Consider the following 27,971-nt stretch of genomic DNA (forward strand, 5'->3'; position numbering starts at 1 on the left):
CTGAAGTTCAATATGGCCAGTCCCCCAAAATCAAGATGCCTATCTTCAAAAACTTCAAGGAAAGTTTGGGTGGGTGAAGAAGAGAGGAGACACACGTGAGCCTTGGGGTGAGCTTTTGATGGCTAGGAACGGCCTGTTCTTTGGAAAGGACAAAGGTACATTGGCAGGTGAGGTTTCCCATGAGTCTGCTGTGCCTCTCTGCGAACCCCACCAAACGTACCCACTACAGTGTCTGCTGTGCCTGTTTTTCCCTGGAGCTGACAGAGATGGTCCGGGGCCTTTTGTCTGCCCATATCGCATGTCTGTCTGGTGACCTGCCCTTGGCTGGACTCTCTCCCTGCACCTTACCAAAAGGCAGCTCAGGCAGATCCCATTGGTGCTTTGGTGATGTTTTTTGATCTGGAGACTCCCCTCCCCTCCAGCACTGTCCCAGATCCCATCTCTGGTGCCACCTGGTAGTACAGCCTGCTCCTCACCCCCACCCCCTTTTAGTACAAAAAAGTTTCATTTTTTTCTTTCCTTTTAAACATTTTAAACTAACACATACTTTTGCACATTTATTGGGTACAGTGTGATGTTTTAATAGGTGTATACAATGTGTGAAGGTCAAGTCAGGGTAATTAGCACATCATTTCAGACATCTTTTCCTTGTGCGAGAAGATTCCAAAGCCTGTTTTCTAGCTGTTTTTCAGTCCACACTAGAGTATTGTTAACTTTAATCACCCTGCCATGCTCTAGAACACCAGATCTGGTTTCTCTGGTTTTGGTTTTGTATCCCTGACCTCTCTCTGCCCTCCCTCCCCAGATGCTCTGCCTCCTATTTAGAGAAAGGCATTTCTTTTGCATCCTCAAATGGCTGAGAACATTCAGTATTTATCTTCCTGTGTTCGGCTTACTTCATTTAACACACTACCTTGAGGTTGCATATCCAGAGGAAAGATAATGAGAAGTCAAACAGGCACTTGTATTGCCTAGCTGTCCATCAAAGGTGACAGACAAGATAATGTGGAGCATTTATGCAATGGCACACTATTCAGTCATAGAGAAGAGTGACAGACTGTCATTTGTGGCAACCTGGGTGAGCCCGCCGGACACGGTACTACGTGGAATAAGCCTCACTCCTCTTTGAAGCCCTGTAGCCCAGAAGAAGTGGCTTCCGTAAGCCAACACTGAGCCTCATGCTCGCCTTGCCATGAGGAGCATGATTAGTATTGTAAGATGGAAGGAATGTCCCCTCATTTCCCCTCCTGTTCAAAAAGTGATGAATCCGATCCAGGACCACTTACGTGGACCCGAGCCTTCCTCCCGCTGTGCGCCTGTCGGCTGTTGGAGCCCTGCCTTCCCACGGGGTAAACCTGGCATGGAACAGAGCCCGGCGTTCAAGCCTTGCGAGGGATCTAGACTAAGTGCCACGCTTGCATTTGGGCCGCAGGAGTCTGATGGAGCTGGTTTTCTGGACAATTGCAGTAATTTTTAAACGTTATATTATAATGTGAATGCAAAAACCTTATGAATAAATTTATCCTTTTTTTGCTCAAGAAGGTGACTTGGTTTTGTGATTTTTTTTTTAAGCATCATTTTTGGCCTCTTTGGTTATGGCTGAGTAGCTGGGCAGTATCTGAGTGGTCTATTGTGCAGAGTGGACTTGGATAATGTCTTAAGGTAACAGAAGATGTACCTCAGTGAAGGCCCCAGGGAGGCCTGGCATGTTCTTAACACTCGGAAGAGAAAAGCATAAAGGCTATATTGAAAAGGTAATAGACTTAGTTTGTAGAGAATTTCCAGAAACTCCAGGGTCCCTGTTCGCCTTCCCTTCTTCTACATATTTTATCTGCTTACACATCTGTGGTAGCCACAGCGTCCTTGTTATAGTTGGGGAACTAGAATGCAGACACCAACATTAACTAAGGACTGTAGTTGACACTAAGGTTCTCTGCATCGTACCTTTCCGTGGGCCCCGACAGAACTGTGATGTCCTGGATACACCAGCACAGATCCACAAAGAGCCATTCACCACCACCCTAACCCCTCACATCCCATCTTTGAGACACTTCGGTCTCTGATATGAAATGGCCTGTCTTGTGTTTGCATTGGACCCTTCGTCATTGTCTCTAGACCACCTGTAATAGCTAAACCAAGGCAAACACCATGTTAAGTCACACTGCCGTTCAACGACAAGGAAAGGGCCTGTGCACTCGCCACACGGGAAGTTTCTCTCCTCCCAATGTATTTTTATTCTAAGCCTGGAGAACTCGTGACTCCGGAGGACTTACCAGGCAAAAGCAACATTAGAAAACTGGACATTAAGGCAGGGGCGGTGATGCATGCTGGTCCCCCACTTGGGCAGCTGAGGCAGGAGCATTTCTACAACTTCAAGGTCAGACTGAGCTACATAGCAAGACACCTTCTCATCTCTTCTCAACCCTCACTCCACCTCATCTTAAAGCAAACAAAAAATGCTGCCTCCCCCCCCACAATTTGAACATGGGAGACCACGAGAAGCACCCTCCTTTCAAAGCAGGAAACGGGAGTAATGTCCGTGAGAGTTATTGCTTCTGCTGCCTCAGCAATGGAGATCATTTGTCACCCAAGGACTTCCTGTCTCCACTGCTAGCCATGGGCCATCCTGGTAGTGAAACTGGTTCCTGCCAGAACTGTCCAGGAAGCTGAACCAAGCTATAACCCGGTGGATACCTTGCTAGCTAGATTGGTTCTGTCCATCTCTCCTGGCGACTGGAGTCGATCGCTTCGGGAGAGTCGTGCGTGGGAAGACAGAGGCTTTGATTCTTTTCTCCTTTTACCAAATAATTATATTTCATACTTCCTCTTGGCTTCCTAAGCTTTCCCTGTTTTTTGTAGTTATTTTTTTTTCTTTTATAGTGTTTCTTTTCTGTGCTCGTTCTAATTATTGCTGTTTTTCTCTAGGCATTCATGGCCTCAGAATTACTCAGCTTCGATTTATTATTCCTATCAATTACTCTCTTTTTTCCTCGACTCTTCAAGCTGTTTTTTTTTTTTTTTTGTACAATATTTGTTCTGAACATTTTTTCCCCCTTTAATGCCTGACTGTGACTTCCTTTAGGCAAGGAGGCTTAATTTCACTCGGAGCAAACTGTGCCTTTGCCTTAGATTGAAATAGTGCCGCCGCCGCTGTGTAACGAGCTTGCACTGAATCACACTTCGGGCTCTTCCTGGCACGCTGTTGTGTGTTTGTCTGCGTGTTGGAATTACCGTAAATGCCTGAGTAAAAGTCAGACTTTCATAAAGTCTTCATTATCTCTGGGAAAGAAACCGTCCCTCACAGAGTCTTCCCGGAAATCTCCTATCACGGGGACGCAGGGGAAGCTGTTACGTTCTCACCCACCAAGCTGTAGTTAGAGAAGACACATTACGCTTGATCTGAGTCACGGACGACTCCAGGGCTCTTGCCATCAACCCAGGAATCTGGTAGAAGGGGAGCTGAAGATGGTGGACATGACATTCACCACAACTGGAAGGACGGCTCCCGGTTGGGATGGCCCGAGAGACTACACTGGAAACCACCCTTTGAGTGGTTAGTTTATGGAGATTTTAAATGGGTGCTTATGGTTTAGGGTTTCAAGCAAGTATTAACGTACACAGATATAAATTCATACAGTGTTAGCTAATGATGTAGCTCGGTGGGAGTGTGCAAGGAACCCAGGATAAGACCCCAGCAGTGCAGGAAAGCCAAGTGTTCCATTGTAAATGTCCAGTTCAGGAAGGGTTCACTGCCACAGTGGTGACCCAAGGAACCTCTGGTTCACACTTGACAAATGGTAGTGACACTGTTTCATGAGATGCAAGGTGGGTGTGTGTGTGTGTGTGTGCACATAATAATTCTAAAGTTAGGGCCGGGTGTGGTGGCGCATACCTCTACTTCCGGAACTCAGGAAGCAGAGGCAGACAGATCTCGGCGAGTTCCAGGCCAGACTGGTCTGTGTAGGGAGTTCTAGGCCAGCTGGAGCTACACAGTGAACTATGTGAACATTTATCTCGTCTTGTTTCTGTGGTGTTGGGGCCCGAATCCAAGGCTTCGTGTAACTTTATGGTCTGATGTGGTATTTTGACTTCAAAGCTAAATATTAGCCAGAGTGACTCGGTTAGTCCCATCACATTCCTGAAAATTGATACTATGTGTTTTCTAAAACCAATTCAAAGGGGTGAGTGAAGTCTGCATGTTGGGAAAGTTGGGTGGGGAGGGCTGCCTTATATTTAGGGTGACAGTATATTTGGGTATATGGGATGGCTTTTAAAAACAGTTTCCAAGTGGGCCATGCATAGTTTCACTTGAGCTGAAGGTATACTGACTTCTTCCCCAGTTAGGTGTGCATCCAGAGGCCATTACATATTTACAAGCTCTGACTTGGTGTTAACACATCCCTCATCCATGTGTCAGGCCCCAGGGCTCCCAGCAGCCTCCTGGTTTTAAACCCACTGGACATCCACCCCCATTTGACTCCTTGATTCTTCTCATTCTGCCATCCACCCACGGTTGTTCCAAGGCAGCCGTCTTCCGTCTCTCTCCTGCCCAGTCCTGCCACGAATGGCTGTACTCCTCCGGGGGCCTGTGCACACATCTGATTGGATTTTTCTTTCCTTTAGTTCTCTACCCTGTCCCCGAACAATCCCACATCTTTCCTGAGCTCCATGTCTTACTCACACTGAGTGGAGAATTGGTTATTGGCAGGCCAGGTCTTGCCTCAAGCTTGGCCTGCACAGTGTTGTTATTTTATACGCCAGTTTCTTGCCAGTGTCTAGAAATGGAGACCAAATGAAGATTTCCGGCGTTTTGCAAAGTGGACAGGCTGGTAGCATGGGGACTGGGCTGTGGGCAGCTGTCCCTGTGAAGTGGGACATCCCTGCCCTGTCTGGTGTGCTCATCTTTTCACAGACATGGGTGGAAGGTGTCGGCCGCCATTTTTGTTTCATCATGATTTGACCATTAAGTTCCCCATAACAGACATAAGAAAAAGAGGATTTATTTTCTGATTTCTCTGTTCCAATATTGGAAAATTAAATCAGGGCCAACCATAGCAGATGGTATATAAATGTGTATATATGTACATTTATGGAAAAATGTTATTTAAAAAAAGATTTTTTATTTTATGTGTATGAGTGTTTTGCCTGTCTGTGTGTATGTGCACTACATGTGTGCACTCACAGAGCCTTAGGAGGCCAGAAGGTGTCGGATCTCTTGGAACTGGAGTTATGGACAGTTAGGAGCTACCACGTGGGTTCTGGGAACCGAACCTGGGTCCCTTGCAAGAGCAGCAAGTGCTATGAACTGCTGGGCCATCTCTCCAGCCCCTGGAAATGTATTCTTCATTAATATTCAGTGTATGTCTGGGTCTGTAGATTCAGTAAGCAATGTAAGATTCCAGAATGTATGTGTTGACCGAGATGGCTCACATACACACATTCGTACCAATACACAGTTTGGGTCCGAAACCCAGAAGGTTCTCTGTGGTTTAATCTTGTTGTTTTTGTTTGTTTTGTGGTGATGGGGGTTGAATCTAGGGCCTTATGCACATTAGGCAGTTGCCACAACTCCAGACCCCCAGTGATATTCTGGGTAATCTAGCTTCACTCTACGTTAGGTACTGACGCCCTGCGGTGTACCAGGGGTCCAGGGCCCAGTGGAGAGAAAGGCCGGCCTGTTTCCTGCCCAGGAGGAGCCTGTAGTCCTCCAGCACGGAGCTGAGGTCTCCCATCCAGAGGGCTGCCTTGGCTTTTTGTCCCCTCCCTCCCTGTCACCTCTGCATCAATGAGTGGCATCACCTTCTCCTAGAGGAGTGCTCCTCAATCCATCTGCACGCCCGATTCCTTTTCACCGTGCCTGGTTAACATCCACGCAGGCATAACCCCGGGGATTCGGAGGCTGACATCTGTGGAATCCATTTCTCCACCTGCGAGAACATCTGTTTGCTAAATAGATTAAAATATTATCATCTGCCGCCGCCGACGTGCTGGGACACTTCGGCGCTAGGCGTGGAGGCCCGTGGAGTGGATTAATTAAATCAGCTTTCCTTTTTTATTTATTCTATGCTTACTTTATTGACGTGAGGCAGGGGAGGGTGGACCGTGGCACAGGCGGAGGTCGAGGGCAGCTTGCAGGAGTCAGTTCCCTTCTTCCGCCATGGCCGCAAGCCCCTTTACCTCCTTAGCCCTCTTGGCTCTGTTTTGTTTAACTGCCCTCCCCCCCCCCCAAAATCCATTGGTGACTCTGATTGATGCTGCTCACGGTGCCACAGACACCCCCCCCCCTGCTCCGAATTCACATTCTTTGACTCCCAGGCGGCACCTGCGTGGAACGTTGTGTCTCTATTTTTATTCTTTATCTCCGTTGTGTTTAACTTCCAGAATTTGGGTCCACTTCCGGGAACTTTTCATCATCTTTCACTCTGCATTCCCTGGAATCCTTTAGCTTTTTGTAGTTGATGGCAATTAACTCTATCCCATCTTATAACTATTTACTGAATGACCTGGTTTCAGCAGAGATGGCGAGGGTGGGTTCAAAGGGCCTCTAAAAGCGTTCGCCTCCTTTCAGGAGTGAAATGTCATTCTCTTCTCCCGAATGCTTGTCTGAGATGTGTGTTTTTGTTTTATTTCAGAGACTTGAAGATAGAAAATTTGCTGCTAGATGAAGACAATAACATCAAGCTGATTGGTATGACTGCCTGTTGTTTTTTTTATTTATTTATTTTAAAGCAGGATTACCTCTTAAGCGTTGTGCTGTCGATTATTAACTTTGAAAGATTTCTATATTACTGTTTGTACTTCTCATGTTTAATAATAGCTTTGATGATGAAAATTAATTTGAAAAGTAATTTAATGATTTATTTAAATAATAAATTAATCATATTAGGAAGATAAAAATAGTGTCATTTGATTGTGAAATGACTTTTATAGTTCCAAGTAAACAATTAGTGGTTACGTATTTCTTTGGACTTTGTCAGCTTCAACTTCTTGTACATGTCTGTGCCTGTGGTGTACATTTGATGTGTGTGTGTGTGTGTGTGTGTGCGTGCGTGCGTGTGTACATGGGTATGGAGGGCAGAGGGCAGGCATCTTCCTCAGTCTCTTTCCACCTTATGTTTTGAGACAGGGTCTCACAGGACTCAGAACTCACCCAGCTGGTTAGGCTGTGAGGTCAGGGGGCATCAGGGACCCTCCTGTCTCTGCCTCCTCAGCTGGAGCTGGAGTTATAGATGGTTGTGAGCCGCCATATAGGTGCTGGGAACTGAACCCGAGTCCTCTGCGAGAGCAGCCAGAGTGCTCTTAACCACTGAGCCATCTTCAGTGTCTTAAATTCAGACGATCCTCAACTTGTAAAGTGTTTATTTTTAAATGTGAATTAGCAAGAAAATGTATTATTACTAGTAGAAAACAGTTGGGCTCAGCAACATTGCCCGTAGCTTTTTCCCATCTTATTCCGTTTTGCTGTGTATCTGAGGATGTCCCAGACAAGGAAGAATGACCTGGCTTTCCCTTTTAAACACAATCTCATGCAAACTTTACAGAAGAAGCTTTATGAAGAGAGGGATGAAAAGAGCCTGGGTCCCCTGGAGGGAAGCTGCAGGGGACCAGAAGTTGTGGCTGGTGAATCCTCAGTGGATTCCCCATGACTGTCCTGGAAGAACTGGGTTATTTTTGCTGGCGATGCTCTCTGTGTGTAGCTGCTCTTGGCTGTCAAGTTCACACCCAGCTGTGAGGAAGCCAGGACCATCTCCCATTTCTCGCTTTTCTTTCTTTTCCTACTTCACATGCAAGTCATTTCTTCTGCCTAGGCGGCTTGAAAAGACCCACTGGCAGCTTGAATCACACTTAGTTCCCAGTGAGGAATGCGCTCCTGGGCTGAGGGACTCCAGCCCACTTCCCTGGGTGATTAGGCATCCTGACAGGTGGTGATGGACTGATTTACCCATTAGTGGAAAATTAACAGTTCTGAGGAAACCAATCTTCCCCACTCAAAAAAAGGCCCTTTAAGGGCCCTATTTTTAGCAGGTTCTTAGAGCAGACCGATGATTTTCTTTTCGTTACGTTGCTTGACTATTGCTCAGTGGCCGCCCTGAGAGATGACAGGTGCAGAAGCAGTGAGCAGAGGCCCTGCTGAAAGGCCTGCGGGATGTCTTCCGGTCCAGCTCTCTGGGACTTCCGGCCTTTCACAAAAGAGCCTCCTGGAGGGTAAGGGGTGGAGGGAAGGCAGTCTGAGAGAGCAAGCTTGGCAAGGGCCGGGTTGATACCACAGTAAAAAGCTCGAAGTTCGTTTCCAGCTTGTCAACGAGGCCGCCGAATCTAGCCAGCACTGTCTGTGGAGAGTTGCCAGGTCCTGTCCGGCCACAGTGCACGCTGTGTCTTTCCCTCACTCCTGCCTCGGTGTCTTTCCTCTCTCTTGTCAAGCTGCAGCCCTGGATGACCACTTACAAATCTGCCCTGCTGTACAAGCAACACTGCAAAAGACAGGCCTCTCTCTTGGTGAGGCGTTTCCTCAGAGGAGCCGATCATGGTTATGTGGCAGCCTCCCAGCTGCTGCAGCCACAGCACTGAGGATTAACTACTGAAATAGCAGGTGCTTTTATAAGTAGCCAGAGACTGGCCGAGTAATAAACTCTCTGAGAGGAAACTCACACAGTCAGTGTCTTGGTTAAGGTTTCTATTGCTGTGAAGAGACACCATGACCACAGCAACTCTTAGAAAGGAGAACAACTAAATTGTGGTGGCTCACTTACAGTTCTGAGGTCCAGTCCATTATCATCATGGCGGGGAGCATGGCGGCGTGCAGGCAGACGTGGTGCTAGAGAAGGAGCTGAGGGTTCTTACATCTTGACTCACAGGCAGCAGGAAGTGGACTGAGACACTGGGGGTATCTTGAGCATATATGAGACCTCAAAGCCCGCCTCCATGGTGACACACTTCCTCCAACAAAGCCACACCTCCTAATTGTGCCACTCCCTTTGGGGTCCATTTTCTTTCAAACCGCCAGTCTGAAGAGATGGCATACTTAAGCTAGAGCCTGAAATTCTCTTCCCACTGAGTATGATGGGTGCTTTTTGGAGATCAGGAACTGCCCTATTCACTTTCTTTGGGTTCTCACCTCTTAGCTGATAATCCTGGAATTAACATCTAGCAAGGTATTTCAAGTCATCAAGACTGTGAAAAGACAACTAGTTGTTTCAACCAAATTCGCCTTTGAGATTCTAGCAGTGGGCAGAGTCCTGACCATAAACAGTTCAGAATATGCTGACCTACTCCACATGCACGTTGTGGTTATAACTAAAGGAAAGATGTGAGGAACAGAAAAGAACAGGATCGAGGCACAGAGAACCTGATTGCTACAGTTTGGAGTGGCCTTCTGTGAGCATGGCTTCCATAGCTGACCGTCTATGGTAAGACTCAGCTCCGCAGTCTGGTTACCTGTCACAGTAGGCTATAGTTCACTATGCATGGGATGTCTTCAGTCCAAACTTAAAGTATGTAGAGACAGCTTTGGTCCCAACTGAATCTGGTAGTAAGAGATGGGCCAAGCCTTTTGAAAAATGACCTGCTGTCAAAAGCCAGGATACACAGAATTGCCAGGAAGGAGGCCCTGGGCGTTGGGTTTCTCTGGGTCTCTTTCTTCTCTCACCTCCCAGTTCTCTCATGGCCTAAATGATGCTATAAATGGAAGTCACATTGTACTAGCCTAGAAGGTAACCAGTTCTTTCACCCGGTGTCTTGTGGTTCTCTTGCCCCTGGGATGCGCAGTGTGGATCAAAGGTCTTTCCTAACCCTTGTTATTACACTGTTAACTTGAAAGCCCTCTGAACCTCTTTTCTTCAAAGGATTACTTAGGTGTTTTTCAAAGAGGATTATAGCTATTATCATTTCTTCTTAATCGTTTCCCTGTTTTTGAAACCATTTGGTTTAAATAAATGTACTTCAGCCATGTTTCAAATGAGCTAGAATTATCAGGAGTCAGATTTTTGATCCAGTCATATGTTTTTCTTCTTACAAGAAGAAGGAAAGAAGAGAAAAGAAGAGGAGCAGCCTGATGTTTGCGAGGATGCTCTCTCACCACAGGGGATAGCTGTAGCCTAGAGGAACTGGGAATAGTCCTGGGGCCTTCTTTTGAGATTTCATTTTGCAGCTCTCAGAAAACTGAGTGATAATTAGCTTATGTATTTACCAAATCTAATTGAGGTCGACCTATCTGACATTACTGGGAGGCAAATTTCTCTCTAGTTTCACCGTTCTAATTATAGGCATATGTGTAAAATTTTAATAACCATAATTATGAATGTGAAATATTCTGCCGTTTATTTCTCTCTGTCTTTAAAATCAAGTCTTCTCGGCTAGATGAAGACAACTTTAAATGCAGGTTCTGAGCCCCCCACTTCCCAAATCCCGAGCTAATTTATCTTCTTGGAATGCTCTTGAGATAAGGCCGGGCTCTGTTCCCTAGCTTGCCTGGGACAGTGTGGGGTGATCTGGCCTCTTATCTTGCCCTTCTTGATAGACCGGATGAGGGAGAAGGGAGGAGGTGGCCTGAAAGAGGCCGCCCTTTGCTTTAACAGAGACCCTTTACCTTTAATCTCAGAAATTCAGGGACACGTTTTCCTGGGACTGCTGTGAGATCCAGGCCTCTAACACAACTTTCCTTAAAAGTTTGACTCCTGGTCACGCCGCCATCTTTACTCTGTGGTACTGTCTCCAGACTCCATAGTAAGAGTTCTTAAGCCAGGAGGCATGGTAGCTTCCTCTTCTTAGCGCTCCCCACCCCACCCCACCCTACCCACCCCACCCAGCCAGTATGCCGCAGTATAAACTGGGCTCTGGGAGCAGGGCTCCTCATCGTCTTTGCAACAGATACCTTCTGAGATGGGAGGCTAGCCATCCTCTGTCGTCCAGAAAGGCTTTTCTGTGCCCGTCTTGTGGTGTTTAGTGGGACAAACTGGACCAAATGGAGAGGAAATGGGCAGGTAGAGGGTAAAGGTAAGGAGATGGGAGGAGGGGGTTAAAAAAAAATCAAAAACAAAAGAGAAAGGTCGGTGTTGAAACAGTCTCCCTGTTGGCTGCTGGGCCAGATCCCCAATGCAGGCTCTTCCTCAGGAGCCTGGGCTGAGGGCTTGATGCTCTTCGGAACCTGAGAGAGTTCGTGGGGCTCTCTTTGGATAAGCTGCTCGGTTAGACGGTTCACCGCAGCAAGTGTTAGGGGACTCTTCAGTGTTGTCCTGGTGACCCGTGGTGCCACGGTGTGCGGGTGGCTTCACGTCCTCCCAGTCCTCCCAGTGCTGGTTGTCATTTCCTGAGCTCCTTCCTATGGCTTTTGTGGTGGGTGTGTCCTTGCAGGTGGAGACAGGCTAGAGCCGAGCGACAGGCCGTAGTGAGAGGAGACTGAAATCGTGCCAGCGGTGCCCATGCAGAAAGTGTGGGGCGCGGTGCCAGCCTCAGAGCCAATCTCTGCCTTGCCCCGCAGCTTGGGAGTCTCATGTCTGTGGGCTCAGAGCTCAGTGTCTGCCATGGAGTTCAAAGGAGGACCCAAGATCTCAGATCTTAATTCTGAGATCAACAAAGATTGAAGGAAGATATTAGAGGCGGGAAGAGCACTAACAGCTCTCTAATTACCCTGCAGTATCTTTACGATCAAAAGTAAAGAGTTCACAAAGCTCATAATAGACCCAGGGTAGCTGTGAGCACACCGGGGCCTTCCTGCAGGCTTCCCAGATGCCTTCCTCCCCTCAGAACAAAGCAATGCCATGAGGTCACTTAGTGTGGCTGGCATCACCAGCCTGCTGGCTGGTCTTTTTCCAGCCAACATGCAGGGCTGTTTAAACTGTCCTCCACCCCCACCCCCAAATTACAGTCTACCTCTGGAAGGAGTCTCTTAAAGACTTTAAGGAAAGAAACTGAGGTGTAGAAGTCAGCTGTAAGGGGCCAGGGATGCAGACGGCCAGCCGGAGAAAACCAGCCTCCATTCTGCTTCTCCCAGCCTGGCCACCAGGCAGCCGGGATCTCAGCATGCTCTCCGTTCTTGCCTCAGTCCTAGAAAGCTAACAGTCTCTCTTTACCCCGGATGACTCATTTCCAAGGCTCGATAGAAATATGTTTTGGCTCATCACACCGTTAGGTCTCGCTGGCTTGTGCGGTGAGGGCTGATGTAAAATGTTCCACTGAGACAAGGGAGCCGCCACCCGGCACGCCTTTGTCTTGAGGAGTCTATCAGGGGTTATGGCTTGCAGCTGGCGGGTTTCCTGTTGGATGCTAAATTATGTGTTAGCCCGAGAGAATGTTTCCTTTGCTGCTGTCTGTCTCCCCCCCTTCTTCTTCTCTTTTCCCCTCCTCATTTTTTGCAGTGTTCTAATTCAGAGTTCGTGTTTGTCTCTTTCTCCTCTCTGCAGACTTTGGTTTGAGCAACTGCGCAGGGATCCTGGGTTACTCGGACCCGTTCAGCACACAGTGTGGCAGCCCCGCCTACGCTGCCCCGGAACTGCTCGCCAGGAAGAAATACGGCCCCAAAATTGATGTCTGGTCAATGTGAGTTACCCAGCTTGTAAAACTCGGTGTTCCCTCCCGGGGTCTTCGTGTCCCCTTTTTGTGAAATCGTCTGCCCCTAACTGATGAGACTATAACCTAGTGTATGCTGTGGAGTATGTCATTCATGATTCTCAGAGCCCAGCTTTCCTCATTTCTTTTCCAGACTTTTCTTCATAAACTTTCAAAGTGGCGTTTACAGACACTTCACTGGGGAGCTGGGTAAAGCAGAAAGCCTCCTCTCCAGTCCTCACAGACTTGCTGTGGTGTGCCGGGAACCACCCATGTTCCATGTAAAACCTTTTCTTAAAGCCAAGCCTGGTGGTACAGGTCTGAAATCACAGCTGCCTGGGAGGCTGAGGGAAGAGGATCGCGAGTTCAAGGCCTGTCTGGGCTACAGGCTGAGTTTAAGGCCCCCTGGGCAACTGAGTGAGTTGGGACTCTATCCCAAAATAAAAAGGAGAAAATGGGTGGAAATACAGCTAGTGGTGAAATCCTGGCTTAGTGTGTGCTAGGTTCTAGGTTCAGTCACCTGTGCCACATAACCAAACCAAACAAACACATGTGCACATGTACACACACACACACACACACACACATACACCCTAAACCAAACACACAGGCACGTGTGTGTGCATACACACACCACACACACACTCTACAAACCCTCAGCACACCACATACACACACCAAACCAAACACATGTGTACATGCACCACACACAGACACACACACACACACACACACACACACACACACACACACACACACTCACACCATATAAACAGACAAACAGCACATACCCACACACATCACATACAGCCCCTCTCCCCATACACACATCCTCACTAAAATAAGAAGCAAACAACCGGATCCTACCATAGTTTCCTAAGCAGGAGCTTTAAATCCGTCCGCTGCTGCCCACCTCTCCCGCCTCTTTGCACCTGCCTGGTCCCCCGCCCACAGCTTGGCGCCCGCCCCCCCCCCCCCCCGCCTTTCCTTTGCTGTTCCAGCTCTTCATCCAATCTCACACTCCGGCTTCACTCCAACAGCCCCGTTGTGGACGCCCCGAGTTCCCTGCTGAGGACCCCTGTGCCCCCTCACCTCCCTCACATCCCTTTCCACCTGCCGTCTGTCATCCCTCACTGTCTCCTCCTCCATCAGAAGGGACAGTCTGGGGACAGCTGGGGAATTCATAAACACTACATGGAAGCCACGAGAGGGCCGTGGAAGCCCCAGATACCAAGAGACCTTTCAAGGGTCTCGTGTCCTGTGGTGACGGGGAGATGATCAAAAGGGAGGTGGAGCCGGAAGGTTGGGGAGCGGAGATCAGCTTGCTCCTTGAGGTTAGGCTCTTGAGGGGACGGATGATATCGTGTTGCTCCAGGTGTCCCCAGATCTCCTGGGTGTGGACAGTGTGTGGTGGAGGGCAGCGGGCTCAGGCTCTTCTGTCGCCTCCTGCTAACCGCGACACAGAAGCCAGTCGGTTATCCTCGTGGAGATGAAAGCCCGGGCGGGGAAAGGTCAGGTTTTGTTCTTGCCCTTTCTGCCACGTTGCCCGGCCAGGGAAAGGGATTCGTATTTAGCAACTGCCGACATTCCATCTCTCTGTTCTGTGACTGAGATAAAGGGTCCTGCCCCTCAGAGAAGCTTCTTTGCCCTCCCATGGCCACCAGCTCTGGGTCTGTCTAGAAGCAGGGACTCTGTCTGGAGGTGATGGAGACACTGGAGAAGGAGAAAGGAGATGATGTCCGGCCACGATGCCTGGATCCCTCAGGAGCGATTGTCTGCAGCCAGTGAACAGCTTGTGTCTGTCACTCATCCCGGCGTGGACAGGTCCCTCCACACTTCTGTGTCAGTGTTCACTTGGTGAAATTATTCTCGCCAAGAAGATAATGCACAGCTGTAGGTGCTCAGATAATCTATGGATGCCACATGACCCTCCTCAGGGTCTTACTGGCCAGGAGACGTGGGAGCAGGGCATGGACTGTGTAGAATTTCACGCATGCCCCAAGAGTCCCCGGGAGCAGAATGGCAAGTTGTAGCATCCATGACCCAAGGAGTACTTCTGTGACCCCTCTGCTTATCCTTACTAGGCAGACCCAATTGCGTGGCCCAAACCTCAGCCGGGAGAGAGCTCTTCTCCTGCTTGACGGGTGTGTAGCCAGCTCCTGTGACTCATTTACCTACTTCTCAGAATTGTCACCCAGTCCCCACTTACTCTTTTGAAGTCCTAGCCCCCCATGTCAAGGTGTTGGGTGATGGGACCTTCGGGAGGTATTAGTTTTAGATGCAGTAAGGAAGCTGGGGCCCGTGATGCTCTCCGTGTCCTTGTAAGAGGCACAGAGAGCTTATATTGTCTGTGTGCCGTGTGAGGTCTCAGGACAAGGGTGGCCCTCTCCCAGCTAGGAAGGAGGGAGGCTCTCACCAGAACCCGGCCGGTGCTTGGTCTTAGACTTTCAGCCTCAGAACTGTGAGGCAATGTCTGTTGTCTGGGTTCCCCGTTCTGTGGTATTTTGTTACGGTAGCCTGTGTTGGCCAGCTTTTCATTCCTATAACCGAATACCTGAGAGGGTGAGCTCATGAAGAATAAAGGTTTATTTTGGCGAATGCCTCTGAAGGTTCCAGTCTGTGGCTGGCTGGCCTCATTGACTGGGGCCTGTGGCGAGACCCAGCACTGGGGATGGAGTATGTGGTGGGGCAGAACTGCTGAAGTTACAAACCAGGGACACAGAGGAAAAGAGGACGGAGTCCAAGTCCTTTCCAGAGCGTGCACCAGCTGCTTGAGGATTTCCACCAGACCCCCGCCCCGCCCCTAAAGATCCCACATCTTCTGATAATGCCTTCCTGGGTATCAGGCCTTTAAAAACACACGAACCCAAACCACGGCATAGACCAGGCTGACTAAGACACATACCTGCCTCCAAGTCCCCTGTAAACAATGTCAGGTGGCATGGAAGAGAGACACGGCTGGACGAAACCGAGAAGGCTGTGTGTGTGTGTGTGTTGTATGTGTGGTGTGTATATGGTGTATGTGTGTGTGTGTGTATGGTGTGTGTGGTGTGTATGTGTGGTGTGTATATGGTGTATGTGTGTGTGTGTGTATGTGGTGTGTGTGTGTGTGTGTGTATGTGGTGTGTGTGGTGTGTGTATGGTGTATGTGTGTGTATGTGGTGTGTATGTGTGGTGTGTATATGGTGTATGTGTGTGTATGTGGTGTGTGGTGTGTGTGTGTGTGTGTGTGTGTATATGTGGTGTGTGTGTGTATGTGGTGTATGTGGTGTGGTGTGTATGTGTGTGTGTGTGTATGTGGTGTGTGTGTGTGTGTGTGTGTGTGTGTGTGTGTGTGTGTGTGTCTATCCTTTCACCTGCTCTTGAGAGCTGACGAAGCTGGCCAGATGGGAAAGAGGAGGGTTAAGGTTCCAGACAGAGTGTATGGTGCGGGCAGTACCGACATCTGACCACAGCCGACTCTGAAGGTCTTGGCGAGAGCATGAGGCCTTAGAGCCTTCGTTAGAAGATCGATTTTCCACTACTGTGGAGTCCTCTGTCTGCGGGAGGGATTAGGTTTCTGTGTGGTACCCGGGGCTTTGTTGACAGAGTTGGGAAATGGAAAACCCAAAGAGAATTTAATTCAATGCTGCTTAAGATGAGAACGGAAGTGGAGACCACTGTCTCCCTGCTCCAAAACCATTATTACAAAGTGCCTTCTCTTTTTAAATTGCTGTGAAACAGCGTAGTGAAGAATCGGCTTCTAAAACCAAAGGCAAATGCCCCTCTCCAGGGGTTTTCAAGCCTGCTGCGTGGCAGGGACTAACTCTGAGGCTTCTGAGATTGGTGAAGAAGAAGAAGACTTGGAGGACTGGAGACAGCCTGGAGTGCTGGAGCATCCCTCTGGTAACGTGAGCATCAGCTATGGAAAAGGAGATGGGGTCCTGCAGTGGTCAACCTTGTCAATGGTGTCGTTTTTCAGGACCACATAAATAATCCCTAAAACCCTGTTCTCCTCTTCCTTTCACCTCACTCAGAGGTCTGATACGCTCCCTCCCTCCCTCCCTCCCTCCCCCCCCCTCTCTCTCTCCCTCTCTCTCTCTCTGTCTCTCTGTCTCTCTGTCTCTCTCTCTCTCACACTCACACACACACACTCACTCTCTCTCTCTCTCTCTCTCTCTCTCACACACACACACACACACACACACACACACACACACACACACACACTCATTCTCTCTCTCCCTCCCTCTCCACCCTTCCCCCACTTCCTTCCAGTGAACTTTTGGGATTTTAGACACAAAACTGTAATGTTCACTCTGGTACATCAAACATTTATTATTGCTTCTCAGCTTTTCCTCAGAGTGGCATATGTTCTAATTTGAAAATAACTTTAATGCGGATGTGCTTTTTAATTGAAGAGAATTTAATTCCAAGACTATTACAGCACTTCCTTGAGAAGCTAGCTCAGTGAGCCTTTCAGGGTAAGAAAAATGGACACCAGGAGTCTTGTCCCCCAAGAGATGGAGGAAGCGACATTCTCACAGCACAGTGCTTTGCCCTTGTGGCTGTGCAGACCGGGGACCTACTGCAGAGTCATGCACATGGGTGTCCCCCTCCCCCTCAGCCTCCCGAACCTGCTTTTACTGAGTTCCCGGGAGGGACTCTGCCTTTCCCCAGGTGCCTTTGGGTAGTTAAGTTGGGCAAGGGGTACCATGTTGTTTCCAGTGCTCCAGTCTCTGCAGAACAGGGTGTTCAGGAAGAGAATGACAACATTTGGGCCAGGTCCCAGGCTCTGTGTTTACAGAATGATACCAGATGTTATTCCCTGCAGACAGGGGCCACAGACAGAAGGATTTTCTCTGTATTCATGATAAAAGATGGCGAGGCACGCACAGGGAGAAGAACCGTGTTCATCTGGGGAAGCTGAAGGCTTTTGACTTTTAAAGGAGAAGTTCCATGCTGGCGGGGTACGGCAGTACACGCCTCTAATCTCAGTATTCGGGAGTCTGGGGCCGGAGGACGAGGCATCTGAGGCTGTCATGGGCTCCGTAGAGAAACCCTGACTCCAAGGCGAAGCTTTCTTCAGCTTTGGTATTTCTCTGCTTTTGTAGCTGGTACATTTATTGAACAGGGCAGGGAAAGGGACAGACACCTTGAAATCCACCAGACAACCTCTTCCTGCCCAGCGTGGACCATCTCATGGAAGAGGGTGGGGATGGAGACTTTTTTAGATGGTTGCTGGACTCTCCTTTCCTTCAGGGCCTTATATTGGCATTGTTACATTGAACATTGATGCAGAAAGAAAGACAGAACTTTCTGGTCTGGGGTTAATTTTAAGTTTTTCGAGATAATTCCTGTAGAACCACCCAGAACCAGCTGTGCATGCGATCCCCTCTCCTGCTCTCTGTGTGAGCCGGGTGGTTGCCAAGGCTCCTGGCCACGTGGCCCCAGGACAAGTGACCTCACTCTCCACAGAGCTGACACTCACTTTGTTCCTTGTACCGGGGTAAAGTTTCTGGTGCCTTCTCCAGGGAGCAGGGACTCAGTGTCTTTCTTCTCAGAGATGGCAGCTTTTCCTCCAGGGAGTATTTGAATGTGCCGGACGGACTATCAGGACCAGCATTTGCCTTCTGACACAGTCCCGAGGATTCCACACTCTTCTCCACGGGGGTCTTTCCTTCTTCCAGCTGCCCGTCACCGCCACCGGTTCCTTCCTTCTCTTTCGACATCAGACTGTTGTGCACCATCCAGTATCCCGTAGGCTTTTCCACCCTGCCGCGGCCCCCTGTGTTTCCTGTTGGTTGTGAAATCAGCACCATTGGAGTGCTGCCCTCCCTGCCCCTGTAATCGCTGGCTTTTCTCAAAGCTATCTTGGAGTCGCAGAAGTTCCATGTCTGCCGCAGAGAACCCAGGAAACCCCTGGGCCATATTTCAAAAGGCTTTTCAGGAAATTCTGCGCATGTTTTGAAACTCTGCCTGATTCTATGGGATTACAGGGGTTTATAAACTGCATTCCACACATCTCCCTTGGTATTCTCGCATACTTGTGAAATGTCAGAGGGGCTGAGTCTCTCTTTACCCACATATTAAACATGGATGAAAACTCTAGGAGAGAGGAATTAAGGTGTTCAATTTGATTTCTCTTTTCAACTCTCCTAAGGCTACCCGACTATTAATGTGGGTTTCCGTTATCATTTGCAATAGTGCCCCAATACAATTGTAATTCTTCTTGTTGTTTTGTTTTATTTAAAAAGGTGGAGTTTTTTTTTTTTTTAATGTAACGACAGAGAAGATTTATTTGGTGTTTAATTTACTTCCGACACAGAATTCCACTCCTCTTGTGGTTTCAGTTATTCGGCCTTCATATTATCTACATTGTAAAGCTAAGTGTCCTTGGGATGAAGTGAGAGGGATCTCTTAGCGTTTGTGAGTAATTGATCACTCCATGATAATTGGAAGCCTTTGGGTAAGGCAGTCAAGATCTTGCTGGCTGGTTGGAGTTCCCTGGTGCTGTCTTGAGCACAGCATCCTTCATTCTTATCTGTGGTCGGAAGTAGGTAAGAGAGAGAGACAGAGACCAGTGTGCTGTGCAGGGACATATGGAGTTGGTGTTTTGTTTTGTTTGTTTTTGTCCTTTGAAGCTAACTGGTGACAAGGAGCCAAGTGATTTTCTGTCTCAGAAAACTGTCTCCCAGAAGAAACTTTTGCAGTGGTTTTAGAATTGTTCTTCTTGGTTCAAACATTCAACCAACCCCTTCAACTGGGTCCTTCCCCACCACACAGCATTCTGCTTCTGGAGGCTTTCTGTAGCATGCAGAGCACTCCACCTGTGACAAAGAAGCCACATGTCCCCAAAAGATAAGACCTGATGTGAAAGGTGACGGGGCTGTGTCTTCAGGCTTGAGTATTGCATGCTGCCCTCCGAGAGGAAGAACGGTCTTGAGATCCTCCATGTTGACCTAGGTGGTTTTTTGCTTTGTTTGTTTAAGTGTTATGAGCACATGAATCCAAAATTAGGCTCAATAAATGTATGGACCTTGTATGATGAAAATACCCAAACTAGTTTACATACTAATATCACAAAGACTAAGGAGCCCCAGCATGTTCCGATGAGGACATTGGCATAAGCATTGGAGCCAGTGCTGAAGAGGAGCTGGATTGCCGTCTGTTCTCTGTGTAGTCCTCCCTGCTAGTCCTCCCATCAGCTTTCAAATCAGAGTGCATCCAGAGAGATGTTTTTAAAAAATTATTATTGCATATGAGTGCATTGTAGATGTGATGTGATATGATGTGTGTGTGTGTGTGTGTGTGTGTGAGAGAGAGAGAGAGAGAGAGAGAGAGAGAGAGAGAGAGAGAGAGAGAGAGAAAGAGAAGGGAGGAGGTTCACATCTCAGCGGGCACACGGCAATCAGAGGACATTGTGGAGTCATTCCTTTAACTTTTACATGCATTTCGGCACTCAAACCCAGATCACCAGGCTTGCCTGGCAAGCACCCTTACCAATTGGATCATCTCGCTGGCCCCAGAGGGATTGTTGAACCATGTATTGCAAGGTGTGGTCTGGGAGTTTCTGACTCCAGTCTGCAGCTAGGCCTGGGAATGCGCACTTTCAAGTGTCCGGGCGGTGCTGGTGCGCCGGGGTGAGGAACACAGTCGGGCAAGTGTGCAGCGTTGTGATTGGCAGGAAGACTCTTGCGCGTGCATCACTGACGTAGTAAGTCCGTGTTGGCCCCTTCCTCATGGGATGGTGATAACAATAAAGTTCTGACTCTACGAGAGCAGCTGGTCTTGTTGAGAAGCCATGTACGGAAGACAAAGACTCTGGCTTAGTATTTGACCATGCTCCTCATTCAGCCCTGCTCGGGACAGGCTGCCTCCAGGCTGCCGGGATCAGTTCATCTTGTAGATGACTCTTTAGTGGTCCTCAGTAACTGTGGAAGAGGCCAGAGGTCTTCCACTCATTAGAGCCTGTGTCTAAGGCCTCTGCGTAGATACAGATTGTATAGTTTTAAGACTTCTTAGTTTTCTCTCAGTGCCGAAGACTCCCCCAAAGCCAGGTGTTTGGCTTTACCTAAAACACATGAAAGATACAACCCTGCACAATGGGTCTTTAAGGCAAGTCCCAGCCTCGGCTCTCCTGCCCTCCCCATCCAGACTGCCTCCCTCCGCTTACTCAGGTCCATCTGTCACCATGGCTGATCTGGCTTTTTTTTTTTTTTTCTGAACTTTACCTTGGTGCACCCCTTCCTACGTCTCCGTCGCCCACTCGGTTTCTTTGTGAAATCTATCACTTCATTCTGACGTACAGCAATACCGGGTGCTGGCACCACATTCTCCAGCTCTCCACTCTGGGCCCCTTTTGTTCACTGACATGTGAGGGCGACTCACCGTGTAAGTAACTTGTTTGGCTGTGGAACTTTTCGTTCCTATCTGTTCATGCCCTGTGGAATGTGTTGCACTGAACACACACCAAGAATTACTGCTGTCTGTGACCGAGCACCTGCCTTGTCTGTTCTTGTCCCTTGTTTCTTGGTTTATGTAATTTGTCACATGGCCATGTCCAGCCAACTGGAGATGCATAACCTCATACATAAAACACTTCCCTGAGAGGCTTCCCAGTCTTAAAAGTCTTTGGTCTCCTTAACTGAACTCTTGTGTCAAAAGCAGTGCAGTCCAGCATTGTCTTGCTCTCCCCAATCTCATTTCACTCAGAAGGGTTGTATTTATTTATTTTGTGTGCTCGCCCATTGCCTGTTTCTCTCTAGTTCCGAATCCAAAATGGCAGCATCGTTGTCTGGCTGACAGTACTCTCAGAGAGAGGCATCCAGCAAGAATCTGTGGAATGAATGTGTGTCCGTCTCCCTGGCTCCATTCTGAGTTCAGAGAGAGATCTGGGCCTCAGCTTACGTTTGAAATCTGAGCGTGCTTAAGACTGGAGCTGTGGGCTCCAGGACCTGCCGTTACATGAAATGCATAATTCAGAGGTGCTTCTGTGGAATTAGGCTTGAAGGGTCTTAATTTCAGTCGGTCTCATTGACTCTGTTTTGACTGGAAATCCTGTTGCCTGTTTTTAAAAACACATCCGCCCTGGGTGCCTTTGAACAGCAGAGACCTCTTGGCAAGCAGGCATTTCTTCCCCATCAGGAAATCTCATCAACATGATAGTAGGTTTGTACATCAAGAGAATAAAATCCTCCCAGAAAATTCGCTGTCCTCTGGGTTGGCTTTGGTTATAAGCGGTTAAGTCCGCCCAGCAATAGCTCAACCAGACCCGATATATTGGGCCAGGGCCTGGTGACAGATTGCACAACAAATAATCGAATGACAAATGAGCCCCGGAGGGACTTCCCTTAGTGACAATCCAGAGCAAAAGTCAGGAGACGGATAAAAGACGGGCTTTGGGTGTGGAGTTTTGGTTTCAAAGGGCTGAGTGGTGAGCGGAAGCCCTCATTAACTCTGAAGGGATGGATCTTGCCCTGCATCATTTAATCTGGCTCCTTCTAAATTCTACCTTGTATAGCGTATCTAGAAAGATTACAGGCTGGTGGGATCACTCTTGATGATCCTAACAGTGTGTTCCACATACTTCCGTCTGGAATTCTCTGGTGTCGATGTCTTCTTATTACAACTGGAGCATCCCATGTCCAAACTGCTTAGGACCAGAACTATTTTTGGCTTTGGAATCTTTGCATATATGAGTGAACTATTCTGGGTATGTGACAGAGGTCAGTGTTTCACCTACGCATTGTAGACACAGCCTGAAGGTGGTTTGACATTGTACCCTTCATGTACTATAACCGGCCACAGGAAGCCACAGGTAGATTTTTCTGTTTGTGGCATCATTGTGGTCGTCAAGAGGTTTCAGAATTTGGGGGATTTTCAAATTTCCAGCAGGTGCTCAGCCTGAATTCAGAGTGAAGGCAGTGTGGTTTCTCCTCCAGAAGCAGCCCGTCCTGTTCCTGCTCATCTCCGAGTCCTTCGTTACACAGTGTTCTCACCCCAGCCTTTCAGGTGTCCACACCTCAACTGTGACATGATAAGAGGGTTCTAGAAAGGTGGCTCAGCCAGGGGCAGAGGCCAGGAAGCGGGCTCCGTCTGTCTGCCCTTTGTCTTCTGCACCCCGGGACCGCTTCTGATCTTACACTTTGGTGTGTCTCTTTTCAGAGGCGTGAACATGTACGCTATGTTGACCGGGACCCTGCCTTTCACGGTGGAACCTTTCAGCCTGAGGGCTCTGTACCAGAAGATGGTGGACAAAGAAATGAACCCCCTCCCCACCCAGCTCTCCACAGGTAATGTACCTACTGCTCTGGATTCAAGTTGGGCCACCTGTGCTTTGACAGGTTTGGACCAGTTTGGAAGTGGTTGTTTGAGGTGATTTCCTTCCCCATGTCTGAACAACAGAGGTTGCTGGGCTTCCCACCCCTAAGGGGCCGGCCCATCTGATGCAAGTACATTCTCCTTTGCCCTGGTCATTTGGAAGCTCTAATTCCCTCCTTCTGTGTTCGGTACAAAACACGTATTCTAAGAGGGCCTTGCATTCTTTGCTAGAGAAGTAGCTGCAGGCTGGCCATTTTGCAATGTTGTCCTGGAAAGGAACATTTTCTTTAGTCTGTTTACTGTAAAGAAATATTGGTGTCATTCAAGTATTGGGTCTGTGATTTGTTTGATCATGTGAATTTTTGAGGCTGTTCGAAAACTTTCAGGTGTGTGTAGATTCGATTACTCATTACAATAAAGCAGAGATGTGTTTGAGAACGTCTCTCAGACTTCAGCAGCTTCGAATTGCAGGAAAAGGCTTGAATGAGGATTTGGCTTCAGACCCAGTAAATTAATAGGATCTGATCTTTTGTTTGGTTCACAATTCACATCAAGTTCCTGGCCTAGTCTTGGCTCGGAGGGGCCATTTAATTGTTCTGTTAGAATAAATCTAGGTTCACTGAAATAAGGCTTTTGACAAAGAAAGGATAACTATTTAATTTTCCCCTTCCTGAGACATGGATAAAATTGAGCATTTTATTTTGCCACTGTTAAGTATTCTTCCCTTGGGTTTCTAAGCATCTAGAAAACTGACCTGAGGTATACTCTTGTCAATGGATCCAACTTGAAATGAGTTCTTGGGTGTAATGATCCAATCTAGCTACACTTTCACCTTTCAAGTAACGTATAATCCCTGGAGGTTGAGTGCTGGGGAGACACTGTGTCCTTGGAAGAGAGGTTACAGTACTGACTTCTGGGAGAAATGTTTCTGCACTGGGAGCCCTCCCTCATGGAATTAGGAAACTCACAATGTGTTGAAGGAATTGCCACACTGAGGCTTCTGGGCATTCCGAAGTTTTGGGAGGTGCCGTAAGTCACCGTGGGATGCATTCATTCATCCATCCATTTATTCATCATTTCATAGCCATTCTCTTAGTTCATGACAACCAATCACATGGCCAGGTATGTTCTAGATGCCAGAAAGAGAGTGGATGAGCCACATTTAGCCTCTACTCCTGTAGAGGGTAGACATCTGTGGGAGAGGCAAATACATACATAGACATAGATCTGTATATGTGTATACACACACACATATGTGGATAAATAAACAAGTCAGATAGTTGGTAGTGTTAGTGGCTTAAGCAAAGTATCATCAAGACATGCAGTTGCATTACAGGGACCTCTCTCCTTCCCTGTGCCGCCATTGTCACCTCCCTCCCTCCCCCTCTGCGGACCCCTGCTGGCCACTGTCCTTTCTTCATTGCTCTTCATTTTTGGAAATGGAGGAGTTTTAGAGATGGAGACTGTGTACAAGTCCCCCGACTTGCTCCAATTGTGTGAAGATCCATTTTAGCGGTTAGATACATCAGAACTCTTTGTTCACTGCTGCGTTGTATTCCCAGGTATGGACATACCACAGTTTGTTTATCCATTCACCCGTTGAAGGACCACTGGATCATTTCAAGTTTGGGACTGCTATTGAATAAAGCTGTTATGAGCACTCACCTCCAGACGTTTGTGTGGACGTGGTTTCTGAAAGACAGTGGCTAAGAACAAAATTGTTGGGTCGAAATATTAGCAGTCATTCCCAATTCTCAGCGGCTTGCTACCACAGGGGCTTGCTTCCTGTGCTTTGTACTAATAGGAAGTTGGATCAAGGATAGAAGAGTTCTGAGCCCAAGTGGGATCCCAAACCCGTTGCTGGTCCACGCAGGGAAGGTGAAGATGGAGGTCCCCGCCCAGCCGTAAAAGCCTCCCATGCCTTCTGTATCTAAGCATGGCACATGGCCTCAGTCAGGCAATAGGGATGGAGCAATGCCACCCCACCGTGGGTACTGAAGGTGAAAAGGCAGAGATATATGTGGACAGCACTAGTGTGAGACGCACACAGGCTGTAGGAGAAGCAGGCCATGGCAACAAGTCAGGTCCACCTTTGCTCGCCTACGATATCATCTGCTATATCCAGAAATACTAGTTTACCAGAAACAAGAGAAGCTACCCTTTCACAGAGCAGAAGAATGAAGTTCTTTTTCTTGTTACTGCCTTTTCACTCAGTCAGGCAAGGTAAATGACATTGTTCCCAATTTACCAATGGGGAAACTGAGTCTCAGAGTGACTAAGTTAGCTTGATTGAAAACCCGGATTTTCCTTGGGACTACGCTATTTTTTTTCTCCTTTCCTTATTTTTAAAACATGTCCATCCCCTATCCCCCCCCCACCCCCCACCCCCGACACACACGTGCTCATATGTGTGCGGCACTTGCAGAGGCCAGAGAGCATGTCTGATGCCCTGGAGCTGGAGTGATGAGCTGCCTAACGTTGGTGCTGGGAACTGAACTTGGGTCCTCTGCAAGAGCAGCACTCCCCCGTAACTGCTGAGCCATCTCTCTGGCCCCCTTTCCTTATTTAACTCACGGTCTGCCCCCTCCACCGCCCGTGAACTCGCAAGTCTTATCTCTCGTCTTTAGGTCTTGTGTTCTGAGTGATGTCATTGCAAATTGAAAATGCACCAATGTTACCATCTATCAGGAGCACCTATCTTCATTAATTTGATATTCTGTCAGTCCCGTGTGCAATGATTACATCAATTAAATCTTATTCCATTTAGATTAAATTCCAAGTTTTATTTATTTATTTTTATTTTTGGCAAATTTCAGTTGGAAAAAGTTACAGCACTCCTGCCCTTATGAACCTAGGAAATGTGCAAAGAATTGCCTCCTTGTTCCCATCATAGAGTTGGAAACCTTCGGCTTTGGGGCCTTTCCAGCTCTCTTCTAGTCGGTTTCCGCTTTCTGCAAGTTGGCTCTTGCATATCACAGAGTTAGCGAAAGCCTTTTGCGGCTGAGAGGTTTTTCCAACAGTTTACTCTTCCATCACGGTGCCATAGCAATAGCATTTATAATACATTCCAAACAGACACTTCCAATTAAGAGGATTTGGTCCCACGGTCACACCAAGAGAGAAGCTGAGGAAGAAACATTGGCATTGCTGAAGGTTGGGACCCGTTACGATTTCCAAGAAGGCTTAACCATCCCTTGTCAAGGGATTCTTCGCTGAGAGGTGATGAGAAGGCTGCCTCCCTCGAGGACAGGCCTCTGCTTGCATCTGGCTGTGTGCTGTAACGTCAGGTGGCTTTGTCTGTTGCCTGCAGCCCTTGCTTTGGGCAGTGTCCAGGGCCGGTTCAGACTTGAGATGTCTGAGTGCTCCTGAAAGCATGGGTGTTGGTCCCGCAGCGGTGCCTGCCTCCCATCATCCTGTGCGGGTGACGGAGGAGCCCCCATTCGGCTGACTTCAGCTCTCTCAGCTCGAGTAGAGAGCCCAAGAGTCAGTTCGCAGCAGGGGAGGGTGGCCAGTGACCATGCTAGATTCCACTTTCTGGTTTGATGGGGAATGTGTAGTCCCTCTTGGCCCCGGAGCCACGGGTATTTTCAAGATCCAGGGACAGACCTGGAAGCACTCTGAGGATGTTCATAAAGTCTTTTCGGGATCGTGATGTGATGTCTGTGATGTCCAGAGGTGTATGGCTATCAGCAGAGACTTGAACTAAAATCACGTGTGTTTATCAAGCAGTTTATGAAGGTTTAGAGCACTTGATGGTGGTCATAGAGCAGAAGCATACATCCGGATATCTTTAGCTCTTCTTATTAATCATCCTTCACAGCCCAACTCTGGCTGTGAATGGATGCCTGACTTTTATGGGTGGGAATCAGAGATCTCAGAAGGCACCCTGACTCAATACCTCCTCCCACCCCCGATTCAGTTCGTCAAACCCATCCCTTGGCCCTTGAACAATGGATGCCCCTGTTTCAGGTCCAAGGGGTAGGTTGGGGACGTGGCTCAGTGAGTAGGAGGACCTTGCTGTTCAGGCAGGGGTATCGGAGTTCAAATCCCCAGACCCCACATTAGAAAGCCCTACTTTGTTGTGCAAGTGCCTGTAACCCCACTGTGTGGAGGGCAGAGACAGGTTGGGTCTTGATGGCCTGCCTCCAAGTTCAGTGAAGAGACCCTGCTGTGAAGGATGATGGAGCGGGACACCCGGCTCCATCTCCTGACATCTGTGTCTGCCATCCGGTGGGTGCACACATCATACAACAACAACGAAACCTAACCCCCCAAAAATCCTCAAGTGACTCCTGAAGTGTTGGGGTGCAGAGATGAGGGAAAATATTCCTTTAAAACCAGGAACCTCTTTTTGGGGAGATTTTAGGAAAAATTTATTTGGAGACTTAGCTATAAAACTGACAATGTTGAGGATGAAGAGAGTCTTAACACTGTTGTGTGTGGACTGTGTGTGTGTGTGTGTGTGTGTGTGTGTGTAGACTCTGTGTGTGTGTGTGTGTGTACTCTCTGTGTGTGGACTCTGTGTGTGTGTGTGTGTGTGGACTCTGTGTGTGTGTGTGTGTGTGTGTGTGTGTGTGTGTGTGTGTATTCTCAATCTCTGTCTGTGTGTGGACTCTCACTCTCTGTCCATGTGTGGACTCTCACTCTGTGTATGTGTGGACTCGTGTGTGTGTGTGTGTGTGTGTGTGTGTGTGTGTGTATGTGTATACTCTCACTCTGTATGTATGGACTCTCTCTCTCTCTGTGGACTCTGTGTGTGTGTGTGTGTGTGGACTCTGTGTGTGTGTGTGTGTGTGTGTGTATGTGTGTGTGTGTGTATGTGTGTACTCTCACTCTGTATGTATGGACTCTCTCTCTCTCTGTGGACTCTGTGTGTGTGTGTGTGTGTGTGTGTGTGTGTGTGTGTGTGTATGTGTGTACTCTCACTCTGTATGTATGGACTCTCTCTCTCTCTGTGGACTCTGTGTGTGTGTGTGTGTGTGTGTGTGTGTGTGTGTGTATTCTCAATCTCTCTGTGTGTGGACTCTCACTCTCTGTCCATGTGTGAACTCTCTGTGTATGTGTGGACTCTGTGTGTGTGTGTGTGTGTGTGTGTGTGTGTGTGTGTATTCTCACTCTGTGTGTGT

At 48.2% G+C, this 27,971-nt stretch overlaps 1 protein-coding gene across 1 annotated transcript in view; it reads left to right on the forward strand.

Annotated features, from left to right (window-relative positions):
* Positions 1-27,971, forward strand: part of Hunk (hormonally up-regulated Neu-associated kinase) — a 114,666-nt gene that overhangs the window by 57,779 nt on the left and 28,916 nt on the right. The window contains exons 3-5 of the mRNA XM_076549169.1: positions 6,633-6,688; positions 12,399-12,534; positions 22,690-22,817. Of these exons, the coding sequence (XP_076405284.1) occupies positions 6,633-6,688; positions 12,399-12,534; positions 22,690-22,817 (320 nt within the window). The remainder of the gene's footprint in view (positions 1-6,632; positions 6,689-12,398; positions 12,535-22,689; positions 22,818-27,971) is intronic.

Source organism: Peromyscus maniculatus, chromosome 12 (assembly GCF_049852395.1).
Source record: "Peromyscus maniculatus bairdii isolate BWxNUB_F1_BW_parent chromosome 12, HU_Pman_BW_mat_3.1, whole genome shotgun sequence".
Lineage (NCBI taxonomy): Eukaryota > Metazoa > Chordata > Mammalia > Rodentia > Cricetidae > Peromyscus > Peromyscus maniculatus.